At 41.2% G+C, this 20,846-nt stretch overlaps 1 protein-coding gene and 2 long non-coding RNA genes across 6 annotated transcripts in view; 1 reads left to right on the top strand and 2 right to left on the bottom strand.

The window, feature by feature from the left end:
• The window catches only part of LOC122180550, a 21,607-nt gene extending 1,024 nt beyond the window's left edge, over positions 1–20,583 (top strand). For both annotated transcript variants that reach the window (XR_006179147.1, XR_006179146.1), the window contains 3 exons: positions 8,445–8,556; positions 10,265–10,331; positions 20,538–20,583. This is a non-coding gene — a long non-coding RNA (uncharacterized LOC122180550). The remainder of the gene's footprint in view (positions 1–8,444; positions 8,557–10,264; positions 10,332–20,537) is intronic.
• LOC122180551 lies at positions 7,409–12,546 on the bottom strand. The gene is made up of 3 exons (XR_006179148.1): positions 8,850–12,546; positions 7,718–7,921; positions 7,409–7,464 (listed from the first exon to the last, which is right to left on the bottom strand). It is a non-coding gene; the product is annotated as an uncharacterized LOC122180551 (long non-coding RNA).
• The window catches only part of PALLD (palladin, cytoskeletal associated protein), a 174,732-nt gene continuing 166,456 nt past the window's right edge, over positions 12,571–20,846 (bottom strand). For 2 of the 3 annotated variants that reach the window (XM_042872263.1, XM_042872264.1), the window contains 5 exons: positions 18,667–18,799; positions 17,589–17,796; positions 16,748–16,913; positions 15,677–15,810; positions 12,571–14,753 (listed from right to left, as the gene is read on the bottom strand). In XM_042872263.1, the coding sequence (XP_042728197.1) occupies positions 14,581–14,753; positions 15,677–15,810; positions 16,748–16,913; positions 17,589–17,796; positions 18,667–18,799 (814 nt within the window). In that variant the 3' untranslated portion in view covers positions 12,571–14,580. Of the gene's footprint in view, positions 14,754–15,513; positions 15,565–15,676; positions 15,811–16,747; positions 16,914–17,588; positions 17,797–18,666; positions 18,800–20,846 lie in introns of all 3 variants that reach the window. The other variant, XM_042872265.1, reaches the window with a different exon arrangement.

The raw sequence follows: 20,846 nt of genomic DNA, 5'->3' as shown, positions 1-20,846 counted from the left end.
GGCTGCCCAGGGCCCCATCCAACCTGGCCTTGAACACCTCCAGGGATGGACGGGGCATCCACAGCCTCTCTGGGCAGCTGTTCCAGCACCTCACCCCTCACTCTGTAGAGAACTTTCCCCTGACATCCAACCTCAATCTTCCCTCCCTCAACTTCAAACCATTTCCCCTTGTCCTGCAGTTATCTACTCTTTCAGAGTTGATTCCCCTCCTGAGTATTGACTCCCTTTAGGTACTGAAAGGCTGCAAACAACAATAACTCATAACCTCTTTAAGGACTTGCCTCAGATTAAGTGGATTTATAAGCTGGATGTGTTTGGAGCAAGACTTGCACAACAGTACAGAAAGTGGATATTTCTGTGGCAGTTGCCAGGGAAAATAACTTTATTTTGCTGTTAGTGATCCTACAAGCTGGGCCACCTGTAGCCCTGTTCCTTTTGTAAGCCATGTTAGCCTCTTTGCTTTCCTCAGATAAATGCTTATGGACGTGATGGCCAAATGGCTTTTCTCTGTTCAGTTGAAATTCTAGTTTTGTAAGTTCCTGTGAAAGTGGCACAAGGCTTTCAACAAAAAAAAAAAAAGCTGTTAAAATTACAGCTTTCTTAACATCTGCTGCTGTGTGGAGAACACGATGTCATGTTGAATGACAGCTTTTTAAAATTTAAGTGAAATGTAAGAGAATTTTGAGGGGCTGAGCAAAACACCGCAGACTAGAAGTGCCAAGGTATGTCCTTTGACAGGGCCGGCGTTATCACCGTCCACCTGAGAGCTTTGATTTACAAGTTATTTTATCAAGACTTTTTTCTTCCAAAGAAGGGAATACTTGGAGCTAGGTTAGAGTTAGACCTTGATAGATGGAGGTCCTTTTATGTGTTGCCTTTATTTAAGCAATTTTCTTTTTTGCACCCAGCAACGTTATAGAAAAATCATAGCTACAAGCTATAAGTGCTCAAGATTTTCCTTGATTACCTTCATCTGAGGTGTACTGCAGGATGTTATTTGTAGGCTGGTATCAAGAGACAGATGTGCAATCTCTTTCCTCTTTGCCATTAGTCCTCTTTCCATTCCTGCTAATTATCAGGCAGTTCTGCAGACGGGAACAGAAAGCTGTTTTGGCCTCAAGTTAATTCTTCCTCCTCCTCCTCCTCCTGATCTTCATCCTTACCTTCTAATTTTCTTCTTCCTCCTTGTCAGACCTTGTTTGGGGCATGCTGACCATCTACATGTCCTGTGTGTGCCCAATAACTAGCCTGACCTGTAAGATCAGCATCCTCATCCTGCTGTACTTGAAGCAGTACCACGACCTACTGCTGTGGCAGGGGTCGGTTTTGGGGCATGCTGAAGCCGTTTGTGCTGCAAGGTTGGGGCCAGCAGTGCCCTGAGGCAGGAGATGGTTCTGGGCAGTTCGTGGGGATGATTTACAGGTCTTGGGTGGCTGTACTCACTGTTCTCCTGAACTGCCCAGAGCCATCTTCTATGGCTGATCCTCGCTGCAGAATGGTGTGCTGCAGCCGTCATCCTGCAGTGAGATTGGAATCGTGGAGCTGTAGCGATTGGAAAGGTTCCTCTAGATATCATCCCATCCCACTCCTTGCTAAAGCAGCTTTTAGTATCAGGTGTTTGTATCACTGCAGCCGAATTTCTCAGTGGTAGCATTTCTTAATTTTGGTAGAGCTTCCCAAGCTTGAAGGCAGGTGTGCTATCCTGAGAGTAGAGCAGCATCCACTGCCTCACAAAAAAACCTTCTGGTTTCCCTCTTTAGGTTTAGTTTGCTAGGATTTATCTCTAGTTTCTAGCTAGGTAACTCAAACTGGTGCTTCTCAGTGAGACACTTTGTGTCAAATCTTGGTAGGTTAGTTAGTTCCTGTGAGCCTTCATCCCAAACTGAGACTGAACTCTAACAAATGACAAAAGGATGTCCTACTCTGCATTTACCTTCTTAACAAAATAAATGGAAACACATTTGGATTCTGCCTTTGCCATAGATGTTTGCCTATAATGTATTGCATCTTTATTCAAGAGTTAATAATTGATTTCACTGTAAATTAGTTAATGATCCCATTCAGCTGTGATAAAGCACAACAGCTAGTTAATTCAGGATAGAAAATGGGGTTAGTTTACTTAGATGTGACACTGCTTTCCTAATGACTTGACTTCAACAGAGTTTCACTTAGTTATTAGGTTATTTTACTCATTACCTCAGGAAGATGTGTGCAGGCAATTAAGGTGTCACAACTCATGATACACAGAACGTTTTTTTCTAGAGGAGTGCCTTAACTGTATATTACTGAGATTTGAGAAGTTCATAAAGCATCCCCACATATTCAATGAAATGTCTGCTTTCTCTCATTTACAGAATCACAAAGCATCCTGGGTTGGAAGGGACACACAACTCCTAGCTTTGCATGAGACCACCCAAAATTGAAATGCTGTGTCTGAGAGCACTGTCTGAACTTCTTGAACTCAGTCAGCCTGAGGCTGTGACCCTGGGGAGCCTGTTTCAGTGCCTGACGGCTCTCTGGGGAAGGAAACTTTTTCAGGTCAAGCTGACCCTCCCCTGCTGCAGCTCTATGCTGTTCTCTCCTGTCGCTGCCACCCGTGAGCAGTGCTCAGTGCTTTCATTCCACTTCCTTTCTGGAGAAGCTGTAGGCTTCCACGAAGCATCCCCTCAGCCCTCATCTGCTCTGGGCTGAACAAACAGTGGCTTCTTGTAAGTCTTGCCCCCTGAGCCCCTCAACACCTTCTAGTGTAGAATCATTAAGGTTGGAAGAGACAGCTAAGATCACCTAGTCCAACTAGCAACCTGTCACTGCCACATCAGTAAACCATGTAAGTCCACTCAACGCCTTCCCTTTTCTTGAACACCTCCAGGGATGCTGACTGCACTTGGGCAGCCTGTTGCAATAACTCACCCCTCTTTCTGAGAACAAGTTTTTCCTAATATCCAATCTAAACCTCCTCTGACATAACTTCAGCCTGTTCCCTCTCATCCTATCACTAGCTATCTGGCAAAAGAAGCTGACCCCCACCTCACTACAGCCTCCTATCACATAGTTGTAAAGAGTGAGTTGTAGCCCTTCCTTGGAAACTTTCTAAGAAGTTTATTTTTTTTAATACAGCGATGCCCAAACCAAAGCACAAAGTGCTTAAAGCAAGGCTACAGAATGGTATGATCCCTTCCCTTGCTGAGCTGGTAGGGCCAGGCCCAATGTACCACAGGGAACAGTTGGCTCTCTTGGCTGCTGGGGCACGTGGCTGACTTGAATTTAACTTGCCATTGACTGCAGCCCCCAAGATTCCTTTCCACAGGGCTGCTCTCCAGCCTCTCATGCTCCAGTCTGTACGGGTAGCTGGGGTTGGCCCAACCCAGGTGCAGAATCTGCAGTTGCTCTCATCAACCTTCATGTGGTTGGTGACTGCACAGCTTACTGAAGTGTTGAGATCTCTCTGCAAAGCCTTTCTATCCGTGAGGAGTCAACTACTCTTCTAGTTTAGTGCCCTCAGTAAACACACTTAATACACATTCCAGTCCTGTATCCAGATCATTTAGAAATACTGAAGAGAATGGGCTCTGAAATGAAGCCCTGTGGAATCTGAGTAGTGACTGTCTGCCAGCCTCTTGCGATCTCGTTTATTCCAATGCTTTAAGCTTCTTTTGCATGGGGCTATTATAACTGTTCAGTGTTTTGTTTGTTTTAAGATGTACAATTAAGAAGGGCTATGTTCTGATACAGAATTTAGTTTTCAAATCCACTTGCCTGACAAGGATTTTCCTCACACAGGCACACTGTAGACTAGGCCACAGGTGAAGACATCTAGTTTTTGTAATGCAGGCATTCTCTTAAGTGGCTGGATATTGCTGAGCAGCGATCAACTCATAGGAACAGTTAAAAACAGAAGATACAGCAATTATTGAATCAGAATGTATTAGACAGTTGAAGTTAATGGACACATCTCCCTAATATACAAACGTAACAAGATGTCGATGGTTTGTGGGTTGATTCAGCCCAGTTCCATGACTAGCAGGGCAGAGGGAGCCATGGATCTCCAGACCTTGAGAAGGTCTCAGATAGGCAGTGACCTCCAGCAAGACAGCTGTGCCTCCACTGCCAACCCTTTAATGAGGTCTGCACTGGATGCACCTCAGCTCCCCAGGTTCTGTTGGCCCTGTCTTCCCACCAGGTGCTCCATCTCTGGTTCAAGCCATGATTTAGAATTTCTGCTACACCCTGAATGTAAAAGCACACACACACAGATAAAAACATCTGCCAAAGTAACCTCCTATAAAATTTCATTACAAAAATTCACCATTTATTTAGGACCCGTGGGCCAAATGCTGCTTGATGAGACAACCCAAACTATAAATCAATGAGTTAGTCCCACAGTATTCATTTCTCTACAAGCCAGCTAAAAGTTGGGCTCAGAAAGACATATCTGTTTAACCTGTGACATGGGTGCACAAACACAACAAAACAAGAGAGTGTATGGAAGAATGCAGACAAGAGGATTTTGTGAGAATCTAGGGAAAATGTAGGTAAGATTATTAATACTGGAAGAGTTTTAAGAAGGGCTAGTTTTCATTTCAAACTAGAAGCAGCAAAACTGATTCATAGTATTGTGAGATTGAAATGCAAATGCAAAGACGTGCAATGGAAACAGGCAATCCTATCTCGTTACACATGCATTATTCTGAGCTCAAGTCTATGCTCTGCTGCTCGCAGCATTTGCTGACTGGCAAATACATATTAACTGAGTGAAAATGTTTAGGGATTCGACATTCATTGGCAAGGACAAAGCTCATCATCTGCGTTCTTTGCAGCTGCTGATACTCAGCCTACACACCCCTACTCTGATGTCAGTGGTCTAAACGAGGACCATACCCTAACTGACAGTTTAATCCCAGGAAATCTCTGTTGAATTATTAGCTGAGGCTCCAACGTACACAACTGCAGACTGCTCCTCAAGCAAAATGAGGATTTCCTAGTTTCCAGTTCAGGTGGGGAGGATTCTGCTACAGTTAAACCCTGCTCAAAAGTCTAAACTTACTTTCGGTACTGGATTTTTTTGCACATATTCACCACCAGTATAAGCCCTCAGTCAAAGGAACAGAATTGCCTGGTCCTTTGGGTGATTAGAACTGGGTTGTGTCCATGATAATCATTAACTGTTGCAAAAAGCCACCTTAGCACTAGAGGCAAGTATTCAAAATACAAGAAAATATTGCGAGAGTATTTCATCTTCCCCTCCGCTTGCTGTAAAGCTGGTCTTTTCTCCTTCAGTCTCTTGCGGATATAATCATTTATATATAAATGGAAAACTTGTCCATGACTCATCTGCCTGCGTTACCAAGTGCATTCTTTAGTCCAGTAGCCAGATGTCCATTATGTGGGCTGCTAAGTGATTTACACTGATCGAGTATGCACTCTATGCAGCTCTTGCAAATTTTATATGCTGGCTGTACAGAGAATGAATGCGTGCTGATTATGCTCCAAATAGCAATGAACCCAATGACATAAGCCACTAACTCCCTGTAAGGAAGCCAGCAATACAGCTGTTGCTTCACTACCGTTAACATTAACTACCATACCATTAAATGTTAGTAAGGCTTTTAACATGGTCCCCCATAACTTCCTTCTCTCCCAGTTACAAAGATATGGATTTGATGGCTGGACTGTTCAACAAATGAGGAAAATGAATCAATGTCTGGAAGCAGACCAGCGATGAGTGGTGTCCCTCAAAGGTCAGTGGGACCAAGGCTCTTTAATATTTTCATCGATGACATCAATAGTGGGATCAAGTGTATCGTCAGCTAGTTTGCAGATGACAGCACACTGTCTGATGTGGTCAACACCTTTGAGGGACAGGATGTGATCCAAAGAGATCTAGAGAAGCTCAAGCAATGGACCCTGTAGAACTTAAACAAATCCAACTGCAGAACTATGCCTGGGTCCCTCACATTCAGCAATTCCTACTGTCAGTACAAGCTGGAGGATGAAAGGATTGAGCACAGCTCTGCCAAAAAGGGCTTGGGGTGTTGATGGATGGAAAGCAGGACAAGAGCCAGCAATGTGTCCTCACAGCCCAGAAAGACAACCATACCTGGGGTGCATCAAAAGCAGCATGGCCAGCAGGGTGAGGGAGGTGATCCTGCTCCTCTATTCTGCACTGGTGAAGCCTCACTTGGAGTACTGCATCCAGATGTGGAGTCCTCAGCACAGGAGGGACGCGGACCTGTTGGAGAGTGTCCAGAGAAAGGCCACAAAAAAGTGGCACCATTGCCATTTTATATGCAGGGAGCTGAAAATGCCAAATGAAGTGAAGAATAAAACTCTTTTTCTTTTTTACACTTTACATGACATTTTAGAAATGTTTCATGATCTCTCATGACCCATCAACTTACATACTGTTAAATAACGCTTTCCTGTGAATGATTTCAGTGCAGGTCTCCTGTTGTTTCACTCTGAAAGTGAGTTTTCATTTCATATTGTAGCAGCAATGCGAAGTCACAGCTGAAGCACTGATTGAGCACCTGGTGGGAAGGCAGGACCAACCCAGTGGAGCTCAGGTGCAAGCAGTGCAGCTGAGTGACGGGGAGGAGTAGAGCCAGGACAAGGGTTGGCAGAGGAGTGAAGCTTGCTTGCTAGAGATCTCTGATTTACTGGAGGCCTTCTAATGTAGTTTTTCTTCTTGTGTTTCTGTGTTTACAGCTGCTGCATTTGGGTTCGTTCTGATTTGTTACTGTCTAGGCTTGTGTTACTCAGCTGTTATTGCTGCACTGTTTATCCCATTACAGCTTTATGCATGTGAGTGTGAATATCTACCTACACAGTAATAAGCAATGTGAACTTTTCTGGGATCAGAGGAAGATACAACTTTAAACGTTTAGCACTAGAGCACAAATCCAGAGCAACAATAACACCTGAGGAATTCTGTAGGAGCTGCTTAACGGCAGCTGCCTTGAACAGCGTGCTGTAAATGGCTAAATTACATTGCCCTCTGCCGGAGCTGCAGGAGATCGCAGGTTGGTGCTTAACGCAGAGACGAAACTGGCTGGAGAACCACGAGGCAGATCATAGTATCATAGTATCATAGAATCACAAGTTAAACTTGCTAAGAAGGTGGACTCTATATCCTTGAACTTACAGGAAAACTAAAAAAGAATTATTTCTGACTTACATGGGCAGATTAGCTCAGAGCTGGTGAGAGAAATGTTCCGTGAAACTGTGGAGAAAGAAGGTTTCCTGGGGTCCTGTGCCATAGTTTATTATTTCTCATTATTATTGTTAGGTTTTGTTCAAAAAGAATACATAGTTTTTCCCACTGAAATGTTTATATCATTATTTTGTTATTATTACTTCATAGTTTTTATTATTTTATTATTACTTGATGTCATCTAGCATTTGACTTAGACCGTCTTCTGCATCAAAGGTTGTCACAGCTTTAGTTGAATGACTTTAACTTTTGCACTGAAACACAAAAGTCAGAAATGTACCAAGATGAGAATGATGTATTCCAGTTGGGCTTTTGTCATTTTTAATGCTAGCATTTATAGATTAATAAACTGTGATAAACTGAAAGATGACTTATGGACGAAACTGCATTTTAACTACAGATTTTCCTGGTCTCGGTGCATCTCTGCTGGACACCATGTGGTGTGCAAAAGATAAGTCTGTTTCAGAGTGTTGATGTATGTACATTACTTTAAAGCTGTTTACTTACTTGTGTTGACTTATGGGATGAGATTGGATGACCTGACTTAAAAGCGGATAAAGCTGCTTGTCAAACCCTGTGAGAGGCTCTCTGCAGAATCATGCTAAATGCTGAATGGCTCTCTGTGTAACGTTCAACATCCCTCATTCTTTCTTCCTTTTTCTGAATCCTCAGTTTCATATGCTTTCCTTGATCTATTTTTCTCCTTCCTCCCTATAAAGTAATATATAGTAAACTGTTAAAAGATGTCCTTACTGAGCTTTCTTACATCAGTTAAGATTTGATTTTGTCAAGCAGTGTAAGAATTCAAAAATTAGCTTTTCTTTCCATGTTTTTTTTTGTTGTTGTTGTTGCTGTATGATATTCCTTTCTCTTATTTCAAGTGAATCAGCACATGTCGTTTTTATGGTGCACCATTTATAACTCAAAAATGGGCTCTGAATTTGTGCAGTGGACAGAAATCGTGGCCTAAAAAGGCACCAAAGCCCTTTCAAAATGTTAAAACGTGTTCCACAGAGACTCTTTTTGCATTGTGCTGTAGCATATAAAATCAGAATAATGGAAATACTTCATTAAGCATACTCTAATAACAGCTTCACAAGGCACAACTGAACTTTTTTTCCCCTTTGAGACTGCATTTATATTACACATTTTATATCTTGTTTTCAGTATATGAAGTTTATTTTTTCCATCAGATGGTCACAAATAATGACTGGCATTTTTTTGGTATTTACAGAAAAAAATTGATGTTAAAGGAAGTAATAAGTGCTGAACTGTCTGGGAGTTCCCAGGTAATAAGTTAAGCATCCTGATAACACAACAGATGGGCTTCAGTAACTGGAAGTCAGGTATTTCATGCACATTGTGTGAACAAAATTTGTCTGTGATGTTGGCCAAAAATCAGAGCTCACTGGTGATTCTCAAAGGTCTCCTTTATGTGGTTTGGAACAGAATTGTATGACGAGTTGCTAGACCGGATAATTAATACACATTGTCTTAAATGCACTCTGCTAGCGGTGAGCGTGCTGGTTGTGGTTGAACTTCATGTGGCCTTTGCTTGACATCTCTATCATCCACCAGCAAAAGCAATAAATGTTACTGAATGAATAACTATTCTACGAAGGGTCAAGTCAAATCTCACCGTTACTTTCAGAGGAGCAGTTGACAGTTCTATCCTGGGTACAATATCCAGAGCAACAAGGCAGTGTAAAATAGATTTTTAGAGAGATTCCTCTTCTGACAATTCCAAGCTTCATATTGAAAAATGAAGAAATGTAGTATAGCTAAATATGGAATGGCCAGGTGGGTTTATTCAACGTTGTGCTAAAGAAGAGAAAAACTCTACTATTAACGTGAATTTTCATCAAGTAAAATTAGAATTTCTTAATACTGAATATTTTGATAAATAATTATGCATATTTTAAACTACCATTTAAAAAGAGAATCTTAAACTGAGACCAAAACAAAAAAAACAACAGCTTACTGTAAAGCTGATTCCAGCCAGCTTAGAACAAAGATTACAGCAGTGTGTACCCATGAGGTTTTCAGACTGAGTACTTCAGGGTCAAAATCTAGATTGTCATTTTCCAATCGAGATGCATTATCTTTACTGGTACATCTTCATTTGTTTGTTCACTTTAAATCATGTCTCCTTAATTTGAAATGCTCAAGTACACATTTAAGCATTCTTTTCTTTCTGGATCATAGGCACCGTGTTTGATCTTAGTCTTCTCACTTCTTTTTGTTGTTTTTTGGACCCACGTTTTCTACTTTGAGTGATTTCAGCACCCAAGTTAAAACATTGGATATGCACTGCTAGGATGAGAAAATGGATGCAAGTTGCTGAAAGATGTCTTCTTGCTTATGTAAATCTGCAGAGCTGAGCAATAGCGTGCTTTCTTCTGAGATTTTCCATTTGGTAGCACAGCTGATTTCCAGCCATTCCAATTTTTCACGCATATGAGTTCACTGACCACATGCTAAAAATGGAATTCCATTTACATTTAATGTATCTTCATTCCATTTCTTCTTTCTAGAAGGCTTGTTAGGCTCACGGCCTCCTTCTCCTGGTGCTCCTCCTCCTGTATCTTCTTGGGTTGCAATTTAAGAGCATGAACCTAAGTCATTGCAGAATGCTTTGTTTCTCTCCCCTCAGCATGTGAATACTTAGCGAGCTGCTGAAGAGACCTAATAGCTCTCAGTGTATAGACAAAATGCTTTAGAGAAAGTAGGTTTGTCAAATTAATGAAGTCTGGTACTTCATCGTGTGTCATCCAAGTGTAATCCAATTAAAAATAACACAAAATACAAGAACTATAAGTAACACAAAATACAAGAACTATAATGTCATCTATTCTGTCTCTGGGTGATTTTAACACTCTCACAGGGGGTTCTGTACCTGAAGCTCGTGTTGTGACGAGGTGTGGGAAAATATGGCTAAATATTGCATAGATTTTGAAAACGTGCTTGTGAGAACATTGACAAGCTATTAATGGATTCACTCTTCTGTTTTTCCTTCCTAATTTCTACAATCTGTATCAACATGGGTTATTGGAGTTGTATCTTCCGAAGCCTTTCTGCGCCTTAGCTTACTTTGGTGGGGCAATCATGGAAATCACAGAAGGTAAGAATGCAGCGTATTCTAACACGAGCGGTCTCTCAAGGTTTATTTTACCTGTAAGGTCATATTTGTCCTCTGCAGTGAATAATTTGTATTTATGCTTAAAAAACCTAAGGATCAGCCAGATTTTTGATGAGGTTGGTGACAGACATTGTGACACATTTGGCTCTGGGTGAACTGTATGCTTTGAGCCAGAGGCAATTTAAACTGCAAGAGATGCTTTTGCTTCACTGTGGAGGGGAACTCTACTGTGCGTTACCAACTCTATCTGTTTAACTGTCTCCATTTCCAAAGCTGCTTACAAAAATATAAATCCCAGCAGCATAGCATGAAATGAAGCTAGGTGCTGCTTCCTGTTCACTGGATCTAACTTAATGTCAGGCTGCTCATCTCTAAGGATACTGCAGCTGTGATAGTTAAGGATGCTGTGAAATTGAAAAAACTAGCCACTTTTCTGCTCATTGATGCATATTTTTGAGCTCTCGTTTTCCTTGCTTCATAATAGATAACTGTTTTACCTTTTAAAGCCACAAACCAATTGCAGCTGCTTGGAGGAGTTTTGAGCAAGTGAAAGATTTGGTTGAACCAAGGACTATGGAGGATGTCAGGATTCATGTGGTATTAAAGAAGGTGGAAGAGTAGTCATGGATTTTTACTTCCTTTTCTGTTTTTGTTGTTTTTCATGCTGCAAACAAGGAAATTGCAGTTGCTGTCATTGGATGCTGCCTGGTCCCAGATTAAAAGCAAGAACTGAGAGGCTCCCGAGTTCTCTATTTACAACATGAAAAGACAGAAGCACTTGAAAATAAGATACTAAAGTCAGTGAGAGCCTTTTTTTCCTCATCTCAAGGCCTCTTAATTGCAAGCTTTTTTGAAGGGATGAGATGTGTTGCTTAAATTAGTATTGGATCAATGTATACTTAGGAGGCTTTTCACATGGTGAAGAATTACATACACTGCTCCTTGGGCACAAATCTATTTCAAACAGGCATGGGGCTGTTAACTGCTTAACTGATGTTACCCTGTTGTACATACACTTGTTCTTATTATTTCATTTCTACTTGTGCTAAAAATATGATCTTCCACCACATGACCCACATGGTCTGGGGTTGGACTCAATGATCTGAGACACCTTTTTCAACCTTAATGATTCTATGACAGGTTTGTAGGCGCTTCAAATGCAGTTGAATGGAGTCTTGGATTGCTTTGAAAGCACCTGGCTGATCAGCTTGCTACCCTTCATACGAAGTGTTGGAAGTGCACTTTCAGATAATGCTTTCTATCTTTGGAGTTTAGGGAGGAAGATTAAACTGCTGAAGGTTATCGTGATGCTTCCAAGAACGTCAGTTTTTGGCTTGAGCAGTGTGTCATTTTTGGTGTGCCACACTTCTATCTCTGACTCTGTAAAAGCAAACAGTCCCAGTAACTAAGGAACAGCACAGTTCAATGTTTTCTTAAGAACAACTTTGCTGCTTAGGGATGTGATTTACTACTTGTGTGTGTGTACGTACATGCAGAGACAAAAAGTGAGGATGATCTCATCTTAACTAGCTCACATGAGCAGTCTGTCTCATTTTTTTCAGTCTCATAGCCAAAGACAAATTTACTGTAAGCAGATGGAACTCCATTGAGTTGTAGTACTGCCATTAGTGTCAGTACTCACTTGGTTGCAATGATAATTCTCTCTGTAGTAATCAATGCTTGCAATGTAAGCCTGAAAGAAAAAAAAACTGATTATCTTGCAGCTTTCTCAGCATTTTTGCACAGACAGGAAAGAAGGAGAAGTTTTAGTTGGGAAATGTTCAGGATTTTACAAGTAAGTCTTTGCATTTTCTTCATTTAATTTCGGTGCTTTTTAGAAGTCTGTTCTTACACCAATTTATCAGCACTTGGACTCAGAATCAATTTCACTTTTTCTTTACCGTTTTACTTAGAATCAGTTATTAGTGATGTCATACAGCAAGTGCCAGAGACATGAAATAGACCTGCATGTATTCCTAACATCTGGGCCAAAGAAGCATCTTCATGTAAATGATGAGAAATTTTCACAGAACGTTGAGTCATCTTCCTCTTAAAAAGACAAAAAGAAGAAGATTGAGAGACAAAAAGAATAGTATGGTAAACAAATTCTACTCAAGTGTAGATGCTTCATAAAGACCTTGTTTCGTTAATTTCCTAATAATTAAATTTCCAAATCTTGCATGCTAGTAGCAAAGCAGTTAATAGTCTTAACCAGAAGAAAAACTTTCTATTTGTGTAATATTTATTGACGTTAAACCCACATTATACCAGCACAACAATCCAAAGTAATGATAGTACATTTTTTATAAATACAAATAGAGAGTGGCAAAATAATGCTAGTGAAGCTAAACAAAAAAAAACAAAACAAAACAAAAAAACAAAAAAACAAAAGTAAATTAGCATGTCACAGTTGTGGAAAAATCTTGCAAATGATATGACATACTTCTTCTAGAATATCAGATTATTCCCATACAACAAAGCATGACATTAATTTAGAGGAACGATTCCCAGAACTGGTCATGTCCTGCACCAATTTGCATAGAATAATACTAACTTATGTGCTAAAGTTTATTAGTCACTAAAAACAAACAAACTTTGTGTACTTACAAGGAATACACTTATAGCAGTAATGCAATATATGGTGTACACAATTACAAAATAAAAAAAACAACTAAGTACAGGACTTCTGAGTAACTGAACTGGGATAAAAGATTTCAACACTTTTATTATAAATAATGAAAGATACCATGTATGTGCTTCATATAAGGAATACAGTGTTTTCCTTTCATAGCAAAGTATGCTCGTACCATCAAACACTCATTTTTCTTGTCAGGCCTAGCAACTCTTCCATCCCTCCCTCCCCTTCATCTGAAATTCATTTGGTTCTAATTTAAAACTACCTTGTCAGACTTGACGAGGTAGAGCTCCAGTTTGATGTGGATTTGCCTTGCATTCTGAAAGTAGCATTTCATCTACTGCACGCAGCCCCTACCCATTAACAGAGCTGTTGTAGGCAAACAACAGGAAGGATGAGAAAAAAAAATAATCCAGAAACATATATGATACGAAGAAAAAGTGGTGCAAGTTTTCTTGTTTTGTCCATCATCTTCTGCCTCCTCAGATTTGCAAGCTTATCACCTATGGTGTTTACTTGTCATCGATATTCCTACTGCAGTCTCAACCCATTTCTCACTTACTGTGCATTTCTAAAATCCTCACACGTGTTACTCAAGTGCTAAGCAGTCAAACGGCCCTTACATACATTGCTCAGTTTTCAGCTCACCTTAGAATTTCAGATTCTTCAGCAAGAGTGTTAGGAGGTTGCAGGCTGTCTTCAGGAAATCCACGCAGAGTTTCAGCCTCCTGCCCTGTTCCCCTCCCACCCCTTGCAGCAATCTACTGCAGCGGTTCATACCGTAGGCACTTTCTCTCCTCTAGTTACTAAGACTTATCATCTGGGGTAGACTTGTTAGGTATCTTCTTCATTAGTTTGAAGAGGTTAAACCATTCGTGCTTAACCCTCTTTGCTGTATGTTTCTAAGTAAGCCTCCTCCTAGGTGGCAGAAAGGAGAAATAGAAAAGAATTAAAAATTGGGGCTTCAACGTTGCTTAATAGAATTGTCCATGTTAATGGCATTTAAGGCAAAGTATCATTTTCATTGTAGAATAAAAAACAGTTTGCAGAGATGCAGCGTTTGCTTACGTTTCTCTTCCTTGTCTCTTCCTTTTTTTATTACAATATTGCACTTGTTCACTGTAGCTACCAGAATGCATTGCCATTTTAGAACTATAGATTACCGTGCATCCTAGTTTTCTTTGTCATCTAATGGCCTCAAAGAGAACATCTCGCACCATTAGCATTGTGTAACATCTGCTTACTGCTTACGAAGGCACGTGGTGGTTGGTAGTGTTTTCTTCTGAAAAGTCTGTTTCACTGACGCATTTTGGCCTTTATGAAAAGAGTTATTCATTCAAAGAGCTGAAGCAACTTAGGTATAAGGAAATGGTGAACGTGATTTGTTGTGCAATGTGTACATTTCTATTAATAATCTACCTATTCTTCTAATTTGGTATACTGAATAAGGAATACATGGTTATTGTGTTTGCTGTTTATCTTTTGTACTTGAAGGTGTTTGCCTTTGCATAAAGTGACATAGGAGTATCATTGGTCAAGGCAATGGCTTTCAGTGTTTCTGCTTTGAAAGAAGATGATGGAAGTGGTGGCTCGGATCTAGAGGTCATCGCTCTCTACCAAACCAGGCTGCATTGTCAGATGGACTGGATTTGCCTCCGGCTGGAAAGCTGCTTTGATGTCTAGTCCTTGGTCACACAGTGCAGCGTATCGGCTGGTTGAGGGCCGCACCTTCTTTGGCTTGGTTGTCTGAGGTGGTTGTTGCCACTGAGCTATAAATTCAAAAGGAAAGAATAAAAATTAGGCATCATCATCTCTGCAACAGTGTGCATCAGATTCATAATCTATCCTTTGTAAAGAGACACTCAGGAAGTTTCATTTCTTGGTGCGTTTATTTTTTTCCTCAGCATCTAGTTTCACCTTCAAACGTGATGAATGAAAACAAGCATCTGTGGTTGTTACCTTGACTTTTTGGCATTGCTTTCTACCTTTCCTAGTATCAGTGAGAAGGTTAACAGCGAGGTATGTGTTTCTGTGCTCTAATATTACAGTATCAGCCTGTTCTAGGGTTACTGGCTGCAATGGGAAATCATCTGGTTGCCATTGCCACCCCCTGAATCCAGAGGAACGTTGAGCCAAGGTTCTAATTCCCAAGTCTCCCTATCACTGCCACCCCAGAAAACATCTACCGTTCCCATTTTCCCACCCATTCATTCTTGTTATGAGGGGATTGGTAATGGGATTTTAGTTTAAGAGTATGTTCACTGTGTAAGGGGCTGCTTTGGAATGAACTATAGTTAGGCAGAAAGGCCTAACTGCTACAGTTCTGGCAGTTGTCACAGGTGTACTATACACTAAGGTGAAAAAGAATATCAGAAGTTAGGGAAGTGCTCACAGTAATAGTAATAATGATCCACAAGTCATCTAATCATGCCGTTATCTGTTGTTAATTAGCTATATTTAATATACTAAGCAAAAACAGAATGCATGCATGCTTGTTTTATTTTGGTATCTGAAAGATGGCGGCAGTACTTTGACAGAGCATTTGTTGTCTTGATGTGGATCGTTATTATTGAGGAGAAACTATAAACAAAAGAAAGAGAGACCAACGTAAATGATTCTGTGAACAATCTGACACTTGTAGAACTGTTGCTTTTGAGGGATTAATGAGGTCATGAAAAAGGAAGTCACTTACTATAAACATCCAACCTGGCAGTGCAAGACACAATCCCAGCTTCATTCTTAGCTGAAACGGTGTACCAACCAGCATCCTCTTTTGTAGCTCCCTGAATCAGCAGGCAGATGTAGCCATAGTTGTCCTGGTGCATGCTGAACAAAGGGCAAGTTGCAAATTACTACTTCAACTGAAAGACAGTGCAGGCATTTAACTGTCATTATAAACAGCCCCCATCCTAGTTTGACATTAAATATACAGTGTACTTTTAATTAATGTGAAACTTCCTCTGAAATTAGCAAGTGGTAAATGAAACGGCTTGGAAATTTGGCAGTTGAATATCCTGTATTAAAAAGAAAGAAGCAAAAACCACCCAGAGCAGCTTTTCTTTCAAAGCGACAGATTAGGACATCTGGAAAGCAGATTTACAGAACTTATCCAGACTTTGTGGGGACAGGATACAAGACCTGACTTGAGAAGTGAAGTACTGAAATATTTGCAGTTATTTAGGACAGCAGTAATTTACTACAGTGCCATATCAGTATTGAGTTCCTTTTCTTTCGATAGATCAGGAATTTTCTCTTAAATATTCCTACAAAACACTGTCAAATATTGATGACAAACGTACAGATCTTAGAAATAAATATATATACATATGTCTTTTTTCCACTACCCTATAGCATGTCCCTGTAAAGATGTGTGAGGTTTTGGTATGATTTAAAGGCTAACCCAAAGCTAGTTTATGTTGTAATAGCAACACTGAGCTCAACTTTTAGCTGCCTTTGTTCCCAGAGGAAGCATGGGGAAAGGGGACAAGTGGAGTGCTAAAGAATGGAGGTGATGGAAGCGAGTTGCTCTCAACTAGCATTTACCAAATGCTGGGGAAAAGTGTGCATAAAGCCACTGTCTCATGGAGGAGTTGGTTCCATGCAAGTGGATATAACTCAACTTTGGCCAAAAGTATTACAGTAACTAGTTAATATGGTGCTGCTCACACAAAGCATTCTTATGACCTTTTTGGTTTTCACTCGTGTTACAGGACAAATCATTAATGAAGTTAGGAAGAGCAAGATAATTCTCAGACCATCTTACCTCACTCTGTCAGTATTGTGTGTGATTGACTCATTCTCTTTCTTCCAAAATATCTGAGGCGACGGTTCCCCCGAGATTCGACACTCCAGTCGCACTGGAAATCCCTCAGTCACACCAGTGTTCTGTATTTTCTCTATAAACACAGGTGCTTTGTGTACTTCCTTAGCTGTGAAAATAAAGATTGCAGTATTGCTGACACTTCTGCGTGTATAAAGGAACAGCCTAAGAGGCAGGCAAATTTGGTGTTGTTTTCATTAGCTACAAAGCCTAGCCCTGCCTCATCTGAAGAAAACAGTCACATCCTTATTTTAATAAAAGAAATGGGAGATCTAATAGAGTTGAGGATTTTCCTTCTCCTCCCCCTCAGCCATTGGAATAGTTCAAGTGTAGAGCTTGGCAACTAGATTCCTTGACTGCACTGTGCTTGTAAAGCAGTGCTCCTTCATCCTCCATAAAAGGATGAGCCTTCAAATGTAGCAGAAGTACTTTGCCAGCTGGTTGGAATGGCATTAATCTAACGTCCTGTGAACCGTGTCATGCTATCAGCCCAGGCATAGATACGGGTCTGCACATATTGCTGTGGGGAAAAAAACCCACAACACAAGGAAGTAAACAGTTGGCTTTGTGGCCTCAGCTGTGCCTCGGGATGAAAACAACCCTCTTTTCTTCACAACATACCCAGAGGTTCCATGCTACTCAACAAAACATAACATAAACGTATCACCTTAGAGATATGATACAGCTCTGTCACTGGTTTCCTCTTCCCGTTCCCCAACCCTCAGCCACATCCTTGGACAACACTTAACTTTTCTACCTTACGCTTTCAGCACAAAGATGTTACCTGCAACAGTGAGCTCCAGGCTGAATGTATTTTCTCCAGCCCGATTGCTGGCCACACACGTGTAGATTCCCGCATCCCTCGCGGTGACAGGCTCTATGATCAGGGAGTGCACCCCGTTCTCACGCACCAGCATTTTGTGAGAGCTGTCAGGACGGATGGGTCTCCCGTTTAGTTGCCAGCTCAGATCTGGTGTTGGTAATCCGCTAACCTTCAGCGCAAACGGAATAATGGGAAATTATTTGCCGTGCAAAAACAGCGAAGGAGTCCTGACTCATTACTTCAGAAGAGTTTGGTTTTGTTTGCTAATGCAGGTATACCACAAGATTTAAAGAACTAATTTTATCCGAATTACACATCGACTCAGTTGCATTCATTTACTTGCCAACTGCCTGAATCCCATGGTGTCTTAAAGGCGTAACTGAAAAAGGATCAGTGTTCAGATATGCTAGAATCTAAACAATACATTGCAACAAATGGTAGGGTGACACCTTGTATCCTTTCTCATCATTTGCTCTTCACCTGGAATGACACCATATTTCTAAACTAATTTCTTGTCAAAAACTTGTAGACAAAAAGATGTTAGCTGACTAACCATTGAGCTCTGCATTCCATTTCATTGTTTCAGTCTGTCTGTGCGAGTCCTGCACTACTAAAAGCCCTGCCACCTGATGGGGTTCTACATGAAAACAAACAGCTTCTCCCAAGTAGATCATCACTGAGTAAACAGAAGCCCCAGCCTTCATCACTTCTGTTAAAGTCACAGAGGGTCTGAAAGTAACAGAGGATGGAAACTGAAGTAGTAAAAAGACTTCAAAGCATGTTGGCTTTATAGTGCGAGCTGCTTCCCCCTACAGCCCAAAGGAAGTGAATTTAACATTCCTTTTTCTGTTAGCTCTCAGGTTTGCCTGAAGCAATTTCCTTCCTGAGGAAGCAAGTTTTTATTTGTCAACTTTTGCTGCAAAGCAAAAATAGGTAGATGCCAATAGGTAAAACAGCATTTAAGAAGTATCTCATGCCACTTGGTTTCTGACTGCCGACGTTACAGTGAGGTAGCTGCTGGCCTGTGCCTGGCACTTACCTTGCAGTCCATCCTGCAGAGTTTTCCTTCTTGAACAGTCAGGTCTCCAGGGGCCTGCAGAAAATGGGGCCGGAAGAATCGTTCCTGGATTGGTTCATTTTCATCACCACTGTCCCTCGATCGAGACCGCGGCCTTAAAATACCAGGAGACAGCAGAAAGCTATCAGTATAGTCAGGTACCACTATATCAGAAGAGGCATCCCGAAAAATCTAGAAAACAGTCTTGCTACAGAATAATTACTTGTAATAATCTTATATTTGTACATGATAGAACGTTTTGTTTAGTCTTTAAATCACTGAAATACAAATTAAAGTTGGCAGGCTTTAGAATATAGCTTCCGCTCCTCATTTCTGGTGTCCTATGTATGTAACCCCACCCTGTCCTGCTATCGAGCAGCACGCACACAGCCCCTGCAATTACATTTACCCTTCAGAAAACAGCGGGTGAACAGGTGGCACTGAAGGGTAAAAGTCTTCCTGCACGCCACTATCCACTGCTGTAGCTGCAGAAGGCAGCAGCACTGAGGGAAGCCAGGGGGAAAAAAATTACACCCAAGGAAGTGGAAAATAAAAAGGCTGAGTTCGTGATCAAAGCAGTTTTTTAACGACAGGGGCTTTTTCTTGAATCGTGCCTTAACTAGGCTTTCAAATTACAGGTAGAAAAGGAAAGCTAAATCAGAACACTCTTTAGTATCAGAAACTAATAATGTGTCTTTTTTTTACATCTTTTACAAAGTAACCCTAATACACACATTTTTCAATCTTCCTTCCATCTCATGCATTTTAAGATGATCTGCTTGGAACTGCGGTCTGCTGCATGCAGTGAGATCACTCTGATGTTGCAGCACCGAGTGCTGTGATGTGGGGGCCTGAACCTTGCACACCTCAGATGTTTTAAAACCCTCTCCCCAAGTAAGGCTGAGAAGGTAATTTTTGCAAGCAGAGCAAGTTTCAGAAAAATACCACATGAAAAATGAAGTGACATCAAGAAAGCATGCCTTAAAATGGCAATGAAGTAGTGAAGGTAACGAAACCAGAGGTCTGCCACAACACACTCTGTAAGAGATCTAGTACTTCAGGAAAAAGCCTGTCAGCAGCATAGAAAGTAAGAAAGTTCATTAATAATCACTCCTCATAGACATTGTTGTTGCTCTCAAGCAAAAAAAAAGCTTACAGAAAAAAAAATGCTGTAATGCAACAGGAATATTACTTATCAAAAGTGTACGAAAGTGTGTGACCAGCTGTAGAGCAGAGCACACGATTGTGGTCTGTTCCATTAGAAAAGCTGTGGTGGTGGGAGTCTGTCACAGGAATGTGGTCCATGCTCAGATTTCATCAGTTTGGGGCACAACTGGATGATGGGAGCAGTGGGAAGGTCCACGAGACAGAAATAGTGCTGAAACAGACCTGAAACTGTGCGGGAAGTAAGAATTCCCAGTAGTTGCTCTCATTTTAATTAAACTGCTATATGCAAATCTCTTACAATTCCTTTCTCTGCTACACACCCATCTAAAACTGCCAGAGTGCTTGCAGCAACTGAACAGCAAAATAGCAGCTGCGAGTGGCCTCAGATTTCAATTGATTTCAATTGCGTTTGGCAAGATTGCAAAACAGGGCTCACCCCTATTATTGGGGGCTCTGCCTGCTGCAGGAGGAGGTCTGCATTTTATCCTTCACAGAGACACACAAGTGTCAGCTGCTCCATTCTCCCTTGTCCATACCTATTTCCCTCCCTCCACTCCTCCCTTTTAAAAATGCTTCCCCTTTCTCACTCCTGTACATCAGCTAGTTTAGCTGAAACCTGACTCTTCCCTGCAGTTTTTCCCTTCCTGGATTAACACAGACTTTTCTTTTGTACCCATTATTTGCAGGTGCATGAGACAGTTGGCAGCACTTTCAGGATAGGGGAAACCTGGTTTGCTTAATGTAGAAGTCAGATGAGGTCTGTTCAGCAGCCTCATCTCATCACACCCCCCAGGCACAAGAGCTGGCAGAGGATGCCTGTATGTCACGTCGCAGCTCTGCAGTGTGGCAGGGGGCATCTGAGCTGCTTTGCTGCACTCTGACAGCAGGTAATTACATCTGTTCTACAGATGACCATTGGGCAGTACTGAGATTCTGTAGTTGTTGTGACCGTTAAGCAAATCACAGCCCTCGTTACGGTGAAGGCCTGAAGAAGA

The sequence above is a fragment of the Lagopus leucura genome, unplaced genomic scaffold (genome assembly GCF_019238085.1).
Source record: "Lagopus leucura isolate 7727_CA_CO unplaced genomic scaffold, USGS_WTPT01 Super-Scaffold_100004, whole genome shotgun sequence".
Lineage (NCBI taxonomy): Eukaryota > Metazoa > Chordata > Aves > Galliformes > Phasianidae > Lagopus > Lagopus leucura.
Note: the sequence above shows the minus strand (reverse complement) of the source record. Positions and strands in the feature narration are given on the sequence as shown.